A 19047-nucleotide genomic window follows, 5' to 3' on the forward strand; every position below is an offset into this window, starting at 1 on the left:
TTGTTGACAATTGTAGCACCTTGGAGGGTTTGGGATGTATTTTTCAACGTTCACTTTTAGGTATCCAATTTTAATCTCACTTGGGGGATTTGTGGAGTCAAAGGAGAATATATATGTATTTGTCAATATAGTTTCTCCATTTCGTTTTATTCTTATTCTTTTTACATCTGTAAGACTTTGGGATGCTAGATTAGATAAAATTTCCTCAGTCAAGCAATTTGATAGTTCGCTGCATCTAATGACTCCTTTTGAGGAGTTTAGGTATGGGTGGGGATAAGTTTTAATTTTGATATTGTTAAAGGTTTGCCATTTGAGAATTTCTTTAGCTTGTATTTTTTGTTTCAATTCGATAAGTATGGTGCTATTTTGCAGTCTTTTTATCATTTTGAGTTTTATTTTTTGAGAGAAAATTTTTTCCATTGTAAAAGGTGAAATTTTATTTATTTCAGTTTTTTCAAGTGTTTCCATTACTAAAAATATTGTGTTTTCATTGATTAAGCAATTCTGTTCGTCCTCTAAATTTGAGATGTCGGAAACATCAGAGAAGTTTCTTTTTTTGGGGGGTTTGGGGGTAAAAAAAGCCATAATCAAAAAGGTTGGTTTTTTCATCATCTTTGCTCCCCACCCACCTCGGAGCCCTATATGGGAAGTGGCTGGGGGGGGGGGGGGAAACCCATTCGCCCAGGCTCAACAAGGATACAAAGGTGATATACTCGATTTATGCAATATCATTTATGAGCACCTGTTTTCCTTTGATGTTACTTTGGGATACAAAGTAATTTAAAGGGTTTGCAGCCATGTCATAGATATTTCACTTCATCGATTGACCCTCAGCCACCGCTTTCCACCATATATTAGGGAGTAGATGTTATTTGTAAGGAAGGGATAGGCATATTGTGTTGATGATAGGTTTATGGGGTGGGCGATATATGGTGGGGCTTGACGTGACCAGCCGATTGGTCGGATCGGGCCCCTCCGATCGCCCGTCTAGCCCAGTAAGGGCCAAAGTGGTGTGTTGGGAAGTGGGGGTACTAAATCCTGACCTCCAAATCTCTCAACCACCAGGATCCCGTCCTAAGGGTATTATGGGTCGCTACCTACAGCCAACAGGTAGCCCCATTGAGGGACTTCTACTCTCTGCAGGGGGGTAGTCGACATATTCTGATGCCCTGCCGACAGGGTTCAGTGGAATCGGATCAAATTTTGAAGAATAATTTTTTAATAGAATTTATTTATTATTATTTATTTTATTTTTGGTTTGTTTTTTATTTAACCCATAGTTGAGACCCTAACAGGTACTACCACTCCGGGTCAGAGTGGACCTGAGAGCAATGGCAATTAAAGGGTGGCTCCACGCTCCCCAAAGCCCGCAAACTGGGGCTTCACCATCAGATATAGTTTAAGGTCATATCTAGGACCGGGAAGTAGGGAAGGAGAAAGAAAGGAGAGGAGAAGGGAGAGGGGCTGTTGATTTTGTTTTTATTTTTGTAGAACATAATTAAGTTTTACAAAAGAGAATAGAAAACAAAAACAGAAATCGATGTAGATGCATTTCGTCTCAGAAAGCCAATAGGCAGCCTGATCTGGTAGAAAAATGGTCGGATCCTTCTATCGATCCAGTAGATATCTCACTGCTGATGCAATTCTCTATCTATATAAGAGCCAGATACGTCCAAGGATGGAATACTGTTGCCACATATGGGCAGGAGCTGCTAGAAAAGACTTGTCCTGCCTTGATAGGGTTCAAAATAGACTTTGTAGCCTGGTGGGAGATGTCCTTTTCTCTTCGCTGCAACCTCTATCTCACAGAAAAGATGTTGCGAGTTTGTCTCTGCTTTATCGTTATTTTCATGGAAAGTGTTCGACTGAGCTTCAATCTATGGTCCCCCCTTGCCAAACTTTCACAAGAAACACTCGTCTAGCTGAAAACACTATCAATAATTTCCCCCACTCTTTATCTGTGCCTAAACCTAAACATAGATTCCATGAACAAAGCTTCTTTCTTAGAACTGCACGCCTGTGGAATTGTCTTCCATTTTCCTGCTTTCCAGCTGTCTATAATATGGTTGTCTTCAAGTCCAACGGGAACAAGTTTCTGATGAGCCGTTCCACTCAAGTTAACAAATTTACCGAACTTTCATTACTATCGATTACTATATTGTCCTTTTGACTGCTATATACTCTTTAACCCTTATCCTTGAATGGCCTATCGGCCTTGATGAGTGGTGACGCTTATGTAAAAAAAAAAGGTCAATGTCAAGCTTCTTTCCAACTCCTCAAAAAACTTGAAAATGACGACTTTTAATGGTTTTCGATAGTGCTAAAAATATCACATTTAAATTTGGGGCAAATAAGTAGTTTTCATGATATGAAAAATTACTTTTTTAAAAAGTGGGGATCACTTTCCTATATAAATTTAACGTAAAATGGGCACCCACTTTCTAACCACCTAATAATTTCTTCATACCATAAAACAAATTTAACTGTGATATTCATTTTCAGCACCACCGAAAACCGGCGCTGTTTTTTTTACTAAGAGATTCGTTTATTTTTCATAATTTAGGACGTAAATAATGCTGTCAGTAAGCTTACACGAGCGGTTTACAAAAATATATTTTTGTTTTTCATTTTTTTTTTTTTGAGGTGGGTATTCAATTATAGAATTTGTATAGATTTTACCAGGTGCTTCTGTAGTTTACTTAACCGCCTCCTAATGTAAACAAAATTTTTGTGAAATGTTAAACTGCAGAGGCACCTGTTAACAACTATACAAGTTGTATAATGAAAAAAGAACGAAAAACAAAAGTATGCCTTTGTAAACTTATTAACAGCATAATTAGCATCCTAAATTTTGAGATGAAAAAATGAACGCATCTCTTAGTGTAAAAAAAAAAAAAAAAAAAAAAAAAAAGCGCCAATTTTCGGGTGTGCTGAAAACGAATATCAGTTAAATTTGTTTTATGATATGAAGAAATTACTAGGCGACAAGAAAGTGGGTGCTCATTTTACATTAAATTTATATAGGAAAATGATCCCCCACTTTTTGAAAAAGTAATTCCTTCATATCATGAAAACTACTTATCTGTCCCAAATTTAAATGTAATATTCATTTTCAGCAGACCATTAAAAGTCATCATTTTAAAGTTTTTAGGGGAGTTTGAAAGAAATTTGACATTGACCAAAAAAATTAAGATCTGTTTTTTTTTTTTTTTACGTTTAAGCAGTCTTTATAAATAATATGCAAGAAGAAATTTTGAAAAAAAAAAATTAACATTTTAACGTGGGGAATAACTTTTCTATATAAATTTAACGTAAAATGAGAACCCACTTTTTGGCCATAAAGCGTTCAACCAGACATGTCATCTCTAGCATTTTTTCAAGTTTGGCGATCGAGGGGGGATAAAACATGACAAATACAAAAATTTTTAGTTTTTTTAAATTTAATTAATTTTTATGAAACCATTATGTACTTTCACCTAACAATTTTATAAACAGAACGAACCCCAAAATAGGACAAATTCAATTTTTTTAGGGGGGGGGGTGATTACATTAGAAATATGAAATGACGAAAAATGTCATTTAATTGTTTTTGGAATTAGTTTTTGGTAGATCTTTTTTTTTCTTTTTTTTTTGCAATGCACGGGCATTCACTGCTATTTTTATTGAAACAAAAGTTGTAATGATTTATTTTTAATTATCTTTTCTTGGGGGGGGGGGTATTTCCAATGCTCAATATCTGGAGAATAGTTTCTTCTCTTTGTAGCTCTTCTGCCGAAATATGTGGTGGAGAGGGTATTACATACTCCTTTTTTTGGGCGATTACATTTACATGTTTTCATCCACGTTGCCCATGATGAAAATAATTAGTATACCGGTGTGTTTCAAACAGAACTTCATGTCAACCCAGGCAATGCTAGATAACAGAGTAATAAAAACCAATGACATGATTAACGTTGTCTTTCAAGACAATATCTAAAAAATTTAGTCTGTAATTTGGATTTGCAATATGTAGTACACCTGTTGTTTTTTTTTTTGATCAGGTGGAATGTGAGGCTACAAACTGGAAGAAAGAATCCCTTCAACAATGCTTCATCAAAAACTTAGTGTTGGTTAGATCATAATTGCCTTACACACTTTGGTGCTTCAGGCAGATTGACTATGTACAGCGTACAACCTCTTATATCAACTCTATAACACATTTGGATATATCATACACCAGGGAACATGCAGACCAACGAAGACTTGCTTAAGTGATATAACTTCTTAGAACTTGATTGAACCGCATGGTCAACAGACACGACACATTGCCTGGTGTTTCCTACCCTGGAGTCGAGTAGATTTATAGCATTGTGAATACCATTTTACACAGGATTTAGTTCTATGTAACAATTTAATTTTACCAATTTTACTCAAATGACCTTAGCTGTTTGTCTGTTCTAGGGAGAGATATTTAATACAAGGTGGAATGTTAAAATTGTTGTCCTAAAAAAGATGACATGATTCTATATCCGTTTTGATGAAAACTGGTTTTCTTTTTTCTGTTGCAGACCATCTAGTTGGCCAGTTGTGTACAAATCCAAGAGTGATAGGAGCCTTCTATCATGTCTGAAAGTAACCCAATGTTCAACGAGCGAGATCAGAGATGTGCCACTGTACAACTCATGCTCTCTACCGATCCAAGTTATGACAACAGGACCATTACCAACACCCTCAAAATGCAAATCTGGATGGGTCAATGCTTGATGACACAGATCAACGCCTCGGACGATTATGGTTATGGTCTTTGGTGCATTTTCAAGTGAGGGCCACATCATTTCACCTCACATCTTCAAAGTCGGCTTGAAAGTCAATACCAAAGTGTACTTGAATGTGCTGAAGAGTGTGGTGATCCTCAGATACAATCAGGTGGTTGCTGGCAGACTCTGGGCGTGGCAGCAGAATTTGGCACACTTTCCCCCACCGCCATACTCTTCCCCCGACCTGAACCCGCTAGACTACTTAGCTTAGTCATATGTCGGGAACATCACCAACATGACCTCCCACAACACCAAAGTCAACCTGATTGCCACCATCCGCCAAGCTCCTGCCGGCACATGTGGAAAAAGCATGCTCCCAGTTCTGGATCCGTATCAAGGCGGTGATTGAGGCTGAAGGCGGCTACATTGAAATGTCAGCTCTACTACATAGTTATCTGAATGGATTTTTTTGAATAAAAGTTTTAAAGTAAAGTTGTAGTGTTGTTTTCTTTAGGAAGACAATTTTGTCGTTCTACTATATACTAAAACATCAACACCTACAGGAAATGATAAATTGAGCAGAAGTTGTTATTGGTATTGTCTATGTATAGAGTGCGCTTGTCATACTTTTTCAATAGTATTATTATGTAAAATGAATGCAATACATCCAATCAGATTTTAACATGGTTTAGCAGATGCCATGGATCACTTATGACTTATCAAAACTTGTGAAAATTTTGATATCTATCTACCTCCATGCGACTTTGTCTGTCTGTCTGTGATGAACAGTTTCACCCAAATTACTGCATCAATTTTTGGTCTACAGACTTGAAATTTGATATATAGAGGATTCTGTGGAACGAATTTGACTTGGTTTTTAGGCAGTAAAAATAGCTGCTAAAAGGTCAAAATTGAAAAATTGGCAGGTATAAGTTTACCAAGCATGTTATTGCTACACAAACGCAAATATACATTCATATCGTCAACAACATTTTTTAGACAAAATATTTTAGACCTATGCAGAGAAGTAAAAAAATTCCTATGCAAGACTCATTTAAGTAGTTTAAAAAGAAATATTTTCCTTAGAGCGGTTGCTTTGTGGATAAAGAGTTCAACCTGAGTTCCAATATTTTATGCTATCATGGGTTTAAATCTCACACAAGACAATCATTTTTATTTTTTGCTATAATATTCCAGTTATTATCTAGACACTACCAATCATAAAGCTGAATAATTTTTTTTTTAATAAAAAAATTGGATAAAAAGTATTTAATAGATGTTCTGAACTTGGCTATAAAATTCAAGAAAGTTGAAAAACCTGAGTGCTTAAGCTAGTTATTAAATAAACAATTGAATCGACAAGTTACCCATCTGTAGATGTACATGATGTAGGGATAGATTGACTTTCAATTACAATGGACTCTTATCCATTTGTGTTCAAATCTAGAAAATCTCTTGATAATCATATTGCATTCAGTCCAGTTGTGAATATTCAGTTTTTATTTAGAATTCGACTTCATTAAAAAAAAAAAAAAATACAGACAAATTTTTATGATGTATATAACTGTCATAAAACGAAGATGTCATACTCCAAAAAATCATGTAAATTGATCACATAGTTTTTCTTTTAAAACAATCTAATTTTATGATAAGCGCAAGGGGAGATTTTGATTTATGTCATTTTAGAATGCATTAATATTCAAGGGCAACAACTCAATTTGACTACCAAGATTTTGATGTTTCTGAATTTCTGAGATGTGGATTGGTTATTTGTATTATTTCAGGTGTATCTTGTTGAACTCTGGAATTTCGAAATTTCAGGAGAAAGCATGCTTTTGTTCTGTTAGTCATAACTGGATAGAGGTTTTAGATAATTCGCAATTGTATTTTTTGATTGCCCACACTGAGAATTGAACCTTCAAGATTTAGGTGAAGATCACTTTTACAATTAATTTTTCCAAGTACTCTAACCACCGCACCACAGGTCATTGTGAACAATTCTAGTATGAATTTTAGGAACCTTCAAGCTATTTGTATTTCTAGTTGTAAATTCCGTTCAGATTCCTGAGTTCAACAAGATACACCTGAAGAAAGTTGGAGGTTACATCGACTGAAACGTGAAAATGACACTCAAGATGAGAACAATAGTCCAATGAATCTAAATAATACAAATTACTGAGATTTTGTTTGTATTCAAAATAAACAAAACACTTTAATCATTAAAAAATGTAAATTTGGATTTTCTTAGTTGATCAATTTATATGATTTTGGAATATGATATATTTGTTCTGTGATGGTTATGTACATCATAAAGATTTTTCCTGTATTTTTGTTTTTTTAATTAAGTCAAAATACAAAATAAGAACCAAATAGTCTTGCAGATATTTTTAGAAAGATGAACATAAAAAAAATTAACTTTCTTACCCGATCCAGTTTGATCTCCATTTGTCTGTTGTGAAATGCCTTTCTGTTTAATGTTTATCTCCTCTTTCTCTTTTGAAGCAAGCACTCTGGCCAAAAGGTTGGATTCGAGGGTTTTATTTATTTTGGCCCTTTTAGAAGGCATGATACTTTCAGGACTGTCGCTTGCTTTTCTCTTATTCCCCTTCCTTATGATAACAGGTTTATTTGGCTTTAATGGAGAAACTTTTCCCTTTGTACGTGTCAAATGAATCTTATTTGTCCGTGATTGTCTTTTGCTTACAGGCTGAACTGGTTCACTGCTCTCAGACAAGCTATCCTGCTTTTCTTCAGCTGATGAGGATCTTGTGCTCATTGAACGTGGACTTTGATTCCTTGGCAATTGTTTTTTGCTAATGGGAGAAATCTTCGTTTTCACAGTTTTCTGCCTATGGGGTAACACTCGAATTCTCGGTTCTGACGATTTTCTTATGTCACTCAATTTTTGCCTCACCTTGTCCATCGGTGATGTTATCGACTTTTTTGAAGAGGTTTTAGTTGATGACGATGATGATGCACTTGTCTCTGCCCCGTTTTCAGAGCTTAGAAATGACTTCTGCATGCTAGAACTTTTGTTAACTCCTGTCAGTGACTTCTTGTCAGAACTCTTGTCGACTCCTGTCAGTGACTTCTTCTTGCCAGAACTCTTGTCGACTCCTGTCAGTGACTTCTTCTTGCCAGAACTCTTGTCGACTCCTGTCAGTGACTTCTTCTTGCCAGAACTCTTTTCAGCTCCTGACAGTTCCTCATTCGGTGATGTCTCTTCAGATTTTGAGGAATCATCAGCATCTGAAAGGGAAGTTCTAACTTTATTGTGCTTGGCTATTTGTTTTATTGAGTCTTTTTTTTTGGAAGATGTCTTGGATGTTTTTTGAGGTGAAGATTTTCTTTTGCTCTTTTTTTCTTGATTTTTTGCATTTTCATTTGACTCTGCATTACTGTCTTCCGTGATGTAAAGACCAGGCAATTTTGATTTGAAATTTGTCTGATATTCTTGTTGAGATTCATCTTCATCAATCACCTGTAAATTAGTCCCCAAGTTTTTAATGTTGTTTTGAGCACCTGTGTCTTCACAGATGCCATAAGGAGTGATTATAAGTTTGGCTCGACTGATTAAACTGTTGCTATCATCCCACATGTACCAGTTCTGGAGAGGCATGCTAAGCAAATATAAAAAGAAAAAAGATAATCAGTAAAATGTATCAAAAAAGCAAATGAAAAAAAAAACAAAACAATGACTGCAAATTTTAAACAAAAAAATAATGTTAAAAACAAACAGAAAGAAACAGAAGTTGCAGAAATTAGGAACTCGCCATTTTTGAAAAATCTGTAATAGTGTGGGGAACAATGGGCAATCAATAATTTATCCACCATGATGTTCCTTGTATGAGAATGGATAAGGCTGAACTTCTTGCCAAGTGGTTCAGCTTACCCCCCCCCACCATTTCCCACTTAGGACAAAAACCATACTTGATCAGATGATCACCCCTTCCCATACTTGGTCTGATTGGCACCCCTTCCACAACCTGGTTATCATAAAAAATACTTCCCAAAAGCATGCAGATCCCTGTTATAATAATAAAGAAATGCTCTGCTGAGCTGGCTGTTTTCTCAAGACTCTACAACAAATACCTTGCTAAATTTTGCTTCATTGACAGCTGGAAAAATTGGCTCAGTCATACCAGTTTTCAACAACTCTGGTGAAATAACCGGCCTGCAAAACTATTGCCACATAAGTTTCCTCTTGATCGTTACTAAAATATTCAAACCATTAATCAATCTAGCAATTATCTGCCTCTCTGAAAATGTTAAACTTCTGTCTGACAAACAGTATAGATTTAGGGAATAACATTCTACTGCAGATATTCTAATAGTCATTTCTGAAAATATATACCATACACTAGATAAGGTAGGTGAAACTATGGTAGTAGCTCTTGACAATGTCTGACATGAAGGTTTTCAATAGAATGAATCTGTATTTAATATTATCAGGTTCTATATAAATAAAACAGTAGGTGTATGTATGTGTGCTTATCTGTGTGAAAATATTTAAACTCCTGGTCACATAACACTGAAATTAACAGGAAACAGTAATCATACACCAAGGATGGTTTATAATGAGCAAAATCTTTGTTTGGATGGATGGATAACGCATACAGAAATATGTCAGTAAGTTGAAATGCAAAATGTTCATTTCAACTTGTCAACATATTTCTATTACTTTTGCGCAAGCACAAATTCATTCATAGCTTGAAGTGGTTTAATTTTAAATATTTCTTAACTACCTGTAGATAGCTCAAATGGTAGGGAACATTGCTGGAACATTAAATGTTTTGGCTTTGATTTTAGCTGATGGCCCTCAATCATTTTTTTTTCTTAACTTTTGAAATCAGTACTATATATTAGGTACAACATAATATTCAATAGAGAATTGGCTCTGTAATAATAAATACGAAATCTGCATGAATTAAAATATATTTAAGCATATTTTATGACAGAGCAAAGCCGGGTGCCTCCGTTAATCTTAAATAAAAAAAAAAAGATCCAAATCGTAGTTGATCAGACATCTGAATATCACATTAATATGGATGTGGCCCATGGGTCAAGCCTTGGATCTTTATTATTCTTGATTTTCATAAATGACAATTGTGTTTGTGATTGGTATATTTGCTGATGACACCACAATCTATTCTTAACATAAAAACAAATCAAACACACACATTCAGGTTAATGGCTAAATCAATAGAAAATGATATCTAGTATGTAGTAGAATGGGGACATAAATAGATAATTACATTTAATGCTACTAAGACAAAACTCCTTTCCTTTAATAATTATCAGAAACCTTTACAAACACTGATTGCTATAGTTGATAGCACCTTTCCTGAGAGTTCAATGTTCAAACTCCTCATGCTAACATTCAAAGTTAACATGAATTGGAATAAATATGTAAAAGATATTGCCAAGGTTTCTGCAAAGTAGGTGGACTTCCTCTATTGAACTAGAAAACTTCTCACACCTACCAATATATTATATCTCTATAAAACCACCGATCACCCATGCTGATCTTTCCTTCTTAAACATGGACTAAAAAAGTATCTAACTAAATAGGTCCTGCATTGTCTACCAAGCTCCAACTCCATTGCTGCATTACACCTCTTTATGTCTATGTTAAAAAACAAAAGCTTTCTACTGTAATAGCTTCTTTCCTCAAAATCCCTTCTCTGCTCCTTGTTTCCCTGACTGTTTTATTGTGAAAAAGCATCTCACTACATAATTCCACACTTAGGATCACAGTGACCTCTTATGTGTGCCTTGTTTGGAGTGAGAAAAAAACAAAAGCAAAACAAAACAAAAAAAACAAAATCATTTTTAAAAACAAATACAAAACAAAAAGCCTAAAAAAAGATAGCATGTTCTACTGTTCTCTACTTAAATTTATTATTTATTGTTATTTCACCCCAAACAAGGCACAGTATCACTTGAACATAAGGGTCTACTATTTGGGACCAAATCTACAGGGCACACTATATAGAGAGTTCAGCAGTGAAATGTCTGTCCACACTACAACTTCAGTATGTTAGTACAGTCAAGGCAGCAGGGACCCAGAAGAGAATTCCAAAGTCTAGCAGTTCAAGGGAAGAAAATATTAGAGTAAAAGGCTTTTTCAGCATTTAAGGATCTCTACAGAGTAAGGGTGGGATTTTGCTGCTTGTTGGAGTAGTCACTGATATTTACGTTGATGGGGTACAAGTGTTGGAGCACATTCCATTAAAATACTTGTAAAACACACACAGGGATCTAACATGTCAACGATGGGACAGAGGTTAGAGTTTGGTTGATAGTGCGGGATCTATTAGGTTGGAGATTCTTTTTTCTTAACCATATCTAAAAACATGAGACTAGTGGAAGATACACTCACCCAATAATATATTTTCTGTATATTCAGATTTTCCTCAAGTCATGTACTAATTTATTAATCACCTGTATTTTTAATGAATCAGGAGTTTGCAAAGCCAAAAAGCACTTGAGGATAAGAGTTAATAAGACGGTTGGATTGTCAGTTGAATGATGAAGAATATTATGAGTTGTTCAAAATGATGAAAATTTAAATACTTATGAGGATGGTTGGCATTATTGTGAGCCGTTTACACCTACCAAATTTTCTTTGTCTAAATCAAACACGCAGATACAGAACAAGCTGTGTGCAGTAGCACACACACACACACACACACATGGAGTAGGGCACGTGCAAACATGACATGACTTTGATAAGCATGTATTTCCTGTGACCTCTGACATAGCCTTTCGTTTCCCTTCTCTTCTTTCTCTCTTTCGCTTGGCACCAAGCAGTGCACACGTATAAATCTGCACGCTGGATAAGCATGCACTCAGAGAGCAGCAAACAGACTTGTGAGGTAAGGCGATTGATCCTTCACGAACTTTAATACCAACCAAAAACAATCAAACAATGTCTTACCAAGAACAATTCATAAAATTCAACGATACTATTGAACTTTTATAAACATTCAGTACCCACATTTTTACACAATGAAACTTGCAGTTTATTTTCACCTGTTCGTGTACAATGCTTTCATGTTTTCTTGCTTGTATGAATAAATGTTTCTTGCATATTTTTGTAACACGGTATTCGGTTATAATTAATTACGGTCGGAGTTATTGAACACGTTCTTATTTCTTTACCGATCAGTATATCCGATCCCAACAGCATAATGGTTAGATGTTCACTAATGGTCCGGGAGATCCAAGTTCAATCCTCTGTCAAATCATACCAAAGACTCAAAAAATAGTACTTGATACCTCCTTGTTAAACACTCAGTATTATATCATGAAAATCAACGGTAAGAGGAGTAATGATGCCTTTCTCTATACCTCAGCATAATAGGTAATGAGCAAGAAGCCTTTGGATCACCTTTGAATATGATCAACCAATTTACTTGCTTTTATAATGATGGTTCATGACAACATTTACATTATTTACATGTTTATGTCTGTTATCCTTATCTTGATTGTTATCATGAGTGATTTGGTTGTTGGACTTTCCTGCCTTCTTTTTGACAGAAACATTGAACTGAACCATTTGTTTAATCCAATAAGGTAGTGATTTTATGCCACATTACATGCCATATATATTATTTTTTAATATCTGAATGGAATGGAACATACATACGTATCTCAATTACGCACAGCTTATCTGCCCTTGTCATGAGAGAAATATAACATAGTGGCTAAATTAAAGAATTCAGTTAAAAACAAGGTCAGATTCATGAGAATGCTAGGAGTCTGAGTTAAAGTTGTATTCTTTAATTTTTGAATAAAGAAATCAACAGACTGTCTGAATATTGGATATTTTTGAATTTTAGTAGTCAAAATATTTGGAATTGTTAGTGTTGAACCTTATATTTTCCAACTATGCAATTCTAATTAAAACTCATTGGAAGGTTATCAATTAAACCAAGCAACACTTAAAAATGGCACAAAAAAAACACAAAACAAAAAAAACGAAAGCATTAATATCATTTAAAAAGAAATAAAAATAGGAAAAAAATTCTGTGTAACACAGAGTAGGAACAACTAATTCAATATGATTTTTCAAGTAAACTAAAAGAAAAAAAAAAGAAATTAAAAGTAAAAGAAAGAAAAATGGAAAAGGAGAAAAAGAAAAAAAAGAGTACTTGTACAGTTTAACCAAGACATTAAAAAATGAAAATATTGAAAAAAGTTTCAATTGTACGTATTCCTTTTGGAATCTCTGAAAAAAAAAATTTCACTTAATTTGATCAAGTAGTTTTTATGAGAGCGCGCTGAAGTCAGCTATTATGGAACTTATTGAACACGCCTAGCGGAGATGACTCAGCGCCGACACTCCCTCCCCATCTTTAATACTAGCTTTTCTTCCTAAAAATCGAACCTTTTGCTCGGTATCATAACAAATTGTTTTTTCGCTGTAAAAAAAAAAAATTAAAAAAAAATAAAAAACTACTTGATGAAATTAAGTGAAATTTTTTTTCCGAAGGACTTCATTCCATAACGGATACGTACAATTTAAACCTTTTTTTTTTTTTTTTTCGATATTTTCATTTTTTAATGTCTTGGTTAAACTGTACAAGTACCAAAAAAAGAAAGAAAGTATAACATTTTACCTTTTTATTGACTTTGGAGTCAATTCTATACTTGACTGAGATATCTGACTAGATGACTTTTGAGACTGTAAAAAAAATAAAATAAATACATAAATCATCTTTTGATTTTGATTGTTTAATGTTCTTTGATAATTATTTTTTGATAAATATTCATTCAATAAATAAAAAAGTAGTTTATTAATAAAATGTTTTCTTTTCTTCAAAATCAATATGCAAATATCACTAAGTTTTATTGAATGTCATGTAGGCTTCGCAAACTGAGAGCAGGCTCAAGACATTTGCGCGAATATTGGTGATGGAGAAGTGCTGATAAAGCAGAGTTGATTCACAAGTAACCAGGTGTGGTGGCTGATTAGCAGACCAAGGCCGGTGAGGAAGTTGTGCATAGCTGGGCCTATCAATCCATGATGATCGGTTAGAATACAAATCTATCAAGAAGACCAGCATATTTTGATTGCTTTCAGTCCTCTGATGAGCGTGATGCATGTCCAGGGTTTGTTGCCAATTCTCTTACTGAAGAAAGCCTAAGTACTTACATATAAGCGACTTGCCATTTGCAATGGGAAACATTGTTAGACCATTTGCCATTTCCTCTGTGAAGGTCAACTTTTAAAATATCAACTTGAAAAATCTTGTACTTAGTAGCTATATTTAGAAATTCGGGATGAAAAAAAGATGCCAATATATCTTCTTTCCCTGAGCAATTAAATACTTTTATTCGATTAACTAGACCAAATGTGGCCCATTAGGTTAGTATTTATTAAATCTATATGCAACTATAAATCAACAAAATGTGAAAAGAAAGAGAGATGGGAAGCGAGAGAGAGAGAGTTTATCATAACATCACAATGTACTCTGAAATCATTTAACTTTGTGAAAATTGAAGTCAGAGAATTTCAGAATACATTGTGATATCATTATAACCCCCCTCCTCCCTCTATCTCTCTTCTTTCATTTATTTGCATCATTTAATTTCTTTCAACATTTCTTTTATCACTGTGTTTTAATTACATTATTCACCCTTCCTCCCACCATCTAAAACATTCATGTACACATTAAATGTGCATGGTGACAAGCAAGATAAAAAAATCAATATTCCGAAGAGTTCAGTAGAATGTAGATAAAGATATCATTTGGATATTTCAAAAGTTTTAACTATAATACGCAGTAAAAAAAAATATTTCAAAGAAATCATGTTAGAATAAATAAAAGAAAACCTGCAATGCTCATATGATTTCAAAGCATGTTAGTTCACGAAATACCAGCATTTGAGTTGCAGAACTTTAACAGAAAACATTTTTTTTAAAACAACACCAGTTGGAAGTTATTGATGTAAATACGAGGGGTGTGCAATAAGTAATGCCCCTGACCCACTTCCAGTTGTCTGATCTAGCTGAAATTTTGCATGTGCAATGATTTATATCTCTTCAGGTTATGTGGCAAATTACAGCTCTGAACTAATTGCACAGGTGTTTGAACAGAGTCAGGTGTGAAATGGAGCCTGTTGAATGTCGAGCAGTGATCCGGTTTTTGTATTTGAAAGGACGCATACCACAGGAGACTTTTGATAAAATGAAAGAAACATGATGATAATGCCCCATCATATGAGCTTGTAAAACGCTGGCATCGTGAATTCAAACATGGCCGGAAGTCTGTGGAAACAGCTCCCAGACCTGGTCGCTCCCCCTTCCCTTCTGCCATTGATGAGGCATCTGTCCGTCAAGTTAAGGCTTCCATTTTGGAAGATTGGTGCATTACTATTCGCCAAATAGCCCAAGATGTCAAGATTAGTACAGGGTCTGTGGAAACTATCATTCATGACCATTTGCATATGCATAAGGTGTCTGCCAGATGGATTTCCAGGTTGCTCACACCATTCCAGAAGCGAGAACGTGTCGAGTGCTCGAGGATGAATTTAGAGATGTGCCAAGAAGATGAGTCAAAGTTTTTCAAAAGACTGATTACACAGGATGAAACCTGGGTCCATCACTATGATCCAGAGACCAAAGCCCAGTCAATGCAGTGGAAGCACTTGGACTCCCCACCTCCAAAGAAGGCAAGGGTGCAGCCCTCCACTGACAAGATCATGCTCACAGTCTTTTGGGACCAGGACGGAGTAGTGATGACAGATTTCCTGGCAAAGGGTACCACAATTACAGGAGCCTATTATTCTTCACTTTTGAGGAAATTAAGGGAAGCTATCAAAATCAAGAGGCGGGGTAAGATCAGCAAAGGAACCCTCCTCTTGCAGGACAATGCTCCGGTCCACAACTCGCATGTCGCCAGATCAGAAGCATGGGCGTGTGGTTATGAAATTCTTACCCATCCTCTCTACTCTCCTGACCTTGCATCCTCTGACTTTCACCTCTTCCCAGCCATGAAGTTGTTTTTGAAAGGAAAGCGTTTCCCAGATGACGCAGCCTTCATTTCTGAAGTCACGTCGTGGTTGGAGGACCAACCTGAGGTGTTCTACAAAAACGGTCTCCAGAGCTGCATCAAACGATGGGAGAAATGCAACTCTGGGTGGTTTCTATGTAAAGAAAGACTAACAACTATGCCAAGTTTCGTTGCTCTACTCCTATGGGAAGTGGGTAAGAGGCATTATTTATTGCACGCCCCTCGTAACTTGGAAAACAGAGATCAAACAACTGACCAATTTTAGAAAAATTCAAACATTCATTATGAAAGCTATGTGCACATTCTGTGTTGTCTGTTTTGTTTCATTTTTCCTCAAATAATTCTGCTGTTATTTGTTTGAAAAATTGCCTGATGAAAATAGCTATTCAGGAATACATGTGTAGGTGCAAGGATATATATATATATATATATATATATATATATATATATATATATAAAAGATAAAGTAAACATCACAAAACACAATTGCAACTACTCTACAAATTTTTTCAGATTTATGTAATCATGCCAATATTTCTTTTATTTTCTTTTAAAGTTGATGAGTTCCGATTCTTCTGCCGAGTCAAGGCAGAAAAAGATTAAAAAATTGACATAATTATATGAATGGTTCAGTGCTACAAAACAGGTGCTGTCAAGAATTGAACATTTTAAGATGTTGAAAGAAATAAATGCTAAGAGGGACAACATCTTGGAATACAGATTTTTTTTTGCCATGTATTTGTATATGCTCTGTAGTTACATTGAGCTTCATTAATTAGGATTGGTATAAATAAAAGATGAAATATAATTGAATAAGCATATTTTCCCACATACCATATACATCTATACTCCTATAAATTCGTTTTTCTTTTGTGCATATTGATATTCACATTAAAAACCCTCTTTTTTATTCATTTAAAAATTTGTGGAAATGCATTCACTAGCAAAAGATCTAGCTAATTTGCATATTCTTTTAAAGATTCATTTTAATTAATTCCCTATTAGTTTTTTCAGTTTTCTTATAGGATGATCATCTAGAGTTAACTATTACGTGTAATTATATTCATGCAGATATTCTACATGATTTATACTTGCATAATATTTGCTTGTTTGTTTCCATATATATTTATGTATACGTATATATATTTTTGTTTAATCTATTAGTCTATCTATATATCTATAAAAGTGAACGTGTCTGTGTGTCTGCCTGCGTACATTTCCCTACCCAATAACTCTGTCAATTTGTAGTCTACAGACTCGAAATTTGATATACAGGTTACTGAGATTTGGGAAAATCTATGTGATTAGTTTTCAGCCAAAAATTTCGCTGTTAAAGGGTCAAAGTTCAACGATTTGACCTTTGAAAACTCTACCAAACTCCTCAAACAATTTTGGGTCTAAACACTTGAAGTTTTAGATATAAGTTCCTTGGACATGGATCTAACTTAATAACTCGATTTGAGCCCAAAACAATAAATGTTAAGGGGTCATAATAGGGGTCAAAGTTAAAAAAAATTGACAGTTTTTTTGTTTTTTTTTGCTCAGAATACACCTCCAAACACCCGGGCACCCATGATAGTACACACACACACACACACATATATATATATATATATATATATATATATATATATATATGAATATTTTTTTTTTTTAATTTTTTTCAAAGACTATATATATATATATATATATATATGTCTTGGGAAAAAACTAAAAAAAATTTTTTTCCCACCCTTCATTGGAACATTATTTTGTCAATAAGTCAATAAATCTTCCGCTGAATAGGTATACTTATTGAAGAAACAATAGTACCAATGTATGGGCAGATGCTTTTTCAAACTGATAGATATGTTACACGTACACGCATGTATCTTAATTACACACTGCTTATCTGCTCTTGTCATTATTTCCGATTTGTCTGACAGGTGGCATTTTCTAATTCCTGTTTTGTTCTCTATCTCTCTCTCTTTCATTTAATTCGTCCATTTGAATGCACGCACATTTTCCATTTGCCTCATTTAACATAAAACGTATGTACATTCTTTGTCAAGGTAAGAATGAATACACATGTTATATATTAACTCTCTTATACACCCACACACACAATGGACATTCTAACTTCATACACGTTTACACAATGAACTTATGAGCACAACGAACACTTAATTTCAACTTCATGCATGCTCTTTCGTATGTATACATACATACGCATGTACACATACATACGCATGTACACAAATACTCTCTTATAGTTATAGTGAACACGCAAATGCATATCTCAACAAGTGCCGACCTTCGACTTTCAATGTAACAGCCTCTATGAAATATTGAACACGCTCTTTACAGATCGGTAACCCCAATCCCCACAAATGTTCTTAAAGGGATCATCAGTTGTTTACCATATATATATACATATGAATGGAAATAGTATTCTGACAAAATCCAGCATTAATCAAGAAAAAAGGCCCAATTCTCTTCCACGACAATGCCCAACTGCACGTTGTTAAACTGACCCTGCAGATGTTGATTGAATTGGGCTACGAAACTTTGCCTCATCTGCCATACTCTCCAGACCTCTACCGACTACTACTTTTTCAAGCATCTCGATAATTTTCTGCGTGAGACATGCTTCAAAAACCTAGGCGATATCAAAAACGCCTGCAGTGACTTCATCGCTACTAGAATACAAGATTTTTATGCTACTGGCAAGTTCTCACACCTCAAACCTTTTTTTGCGTTGGCAAAAGTGTGTTCATTCTGATGGTGCTTATTTCAATCAATAAATTTTTGTTTGAGATATGTTCATTTGAATTTAAAAATTAAAAACCGCAAGAACTTTCTTTTCAACTTGATTATATATATATATATATATATATATATATATATATAATAGGAGTATGAAATGAAGACACAAAACTATATATTGGTAGATATAGAGTGGATCATTTATTGAATAATTTTTTTTAATATTCAATTTCACTTCTAATTTATTTTCAGCTTTATTACTACTACTACTATTATAATTGTCATTACTATTATCTTGGTTCTTGGCCTTCGGGACAAGATCAAAGTGTAGTATCTGTTCTTCAGATGCTGCACTTCTATTTCTTGTTCTCTTTCGTTGGAGGAGAAATCCTTCACGATTGAGACAATTTTTATACCTTTTCTCCACGTTAAAAAACGATCCTGGTGTCTAACTCTGTCCCGTGGGGAGGCATAGTAAATAGGTACTATTATCTTTCGTACTATTATAATTACCCTACTATTATTTGGTATATTTTTACCACTCT

At 34.6% G+C, this 19047-nt stretch overlaps 1 protein-coding gene and 1 pseudogene across 19 annotated transcripts in view; one reads left to right on the plus strand and one right to left on the minus strand.

Annotated features, from left to right (window-relative positions):
- Positions 1 to 19047, minus strand: part of LOC145255706 (uncharacterized) — a 150459-nt gene that overhangs the window by 86259 nt on the left and 45153 nt on the right. For all 19 annotated transcript variants that reach the window (XM_080114445.1, XM_080114437.1, XM_080114380.1 and 16 more), the window contains exons 9-10: positions 13361 to 13425; positions 7161 to 8356 (exon numbers count right to left, since the gene is read on the minus strand). In XM_080114445.1, coding sequence (XP_079970571.1) covers positions 7161 to 8356; positions 13361 to 13425 — 1261 coding nt within the window. The remainder of the gene's footprint in view (positions 1 to 7160; positions 8357 to 13360; positions 13426 to 19047) is intronic.
- Positions 18797 to 19013, plus strand: LOC145264829 (U2 spliceosomal RNA; annotated as a pseudogene).

The sequence above is a fragment of the Euprymna scolopes genome, chromosome 3, assembly GCF_053919585.1.
Source record: "Euprymna scolopes isolate OS-2025 chromosome 3, ASM5391958v1, whole genome shotgun sequence".
In the NCBI taxonomy this organism is placed as follows: Eukaryota; Metazoa; Mollusca; class Cephalopoda; order Sepiida; family Sepiolidae; genus Euprymna; species Euprymna scolopes.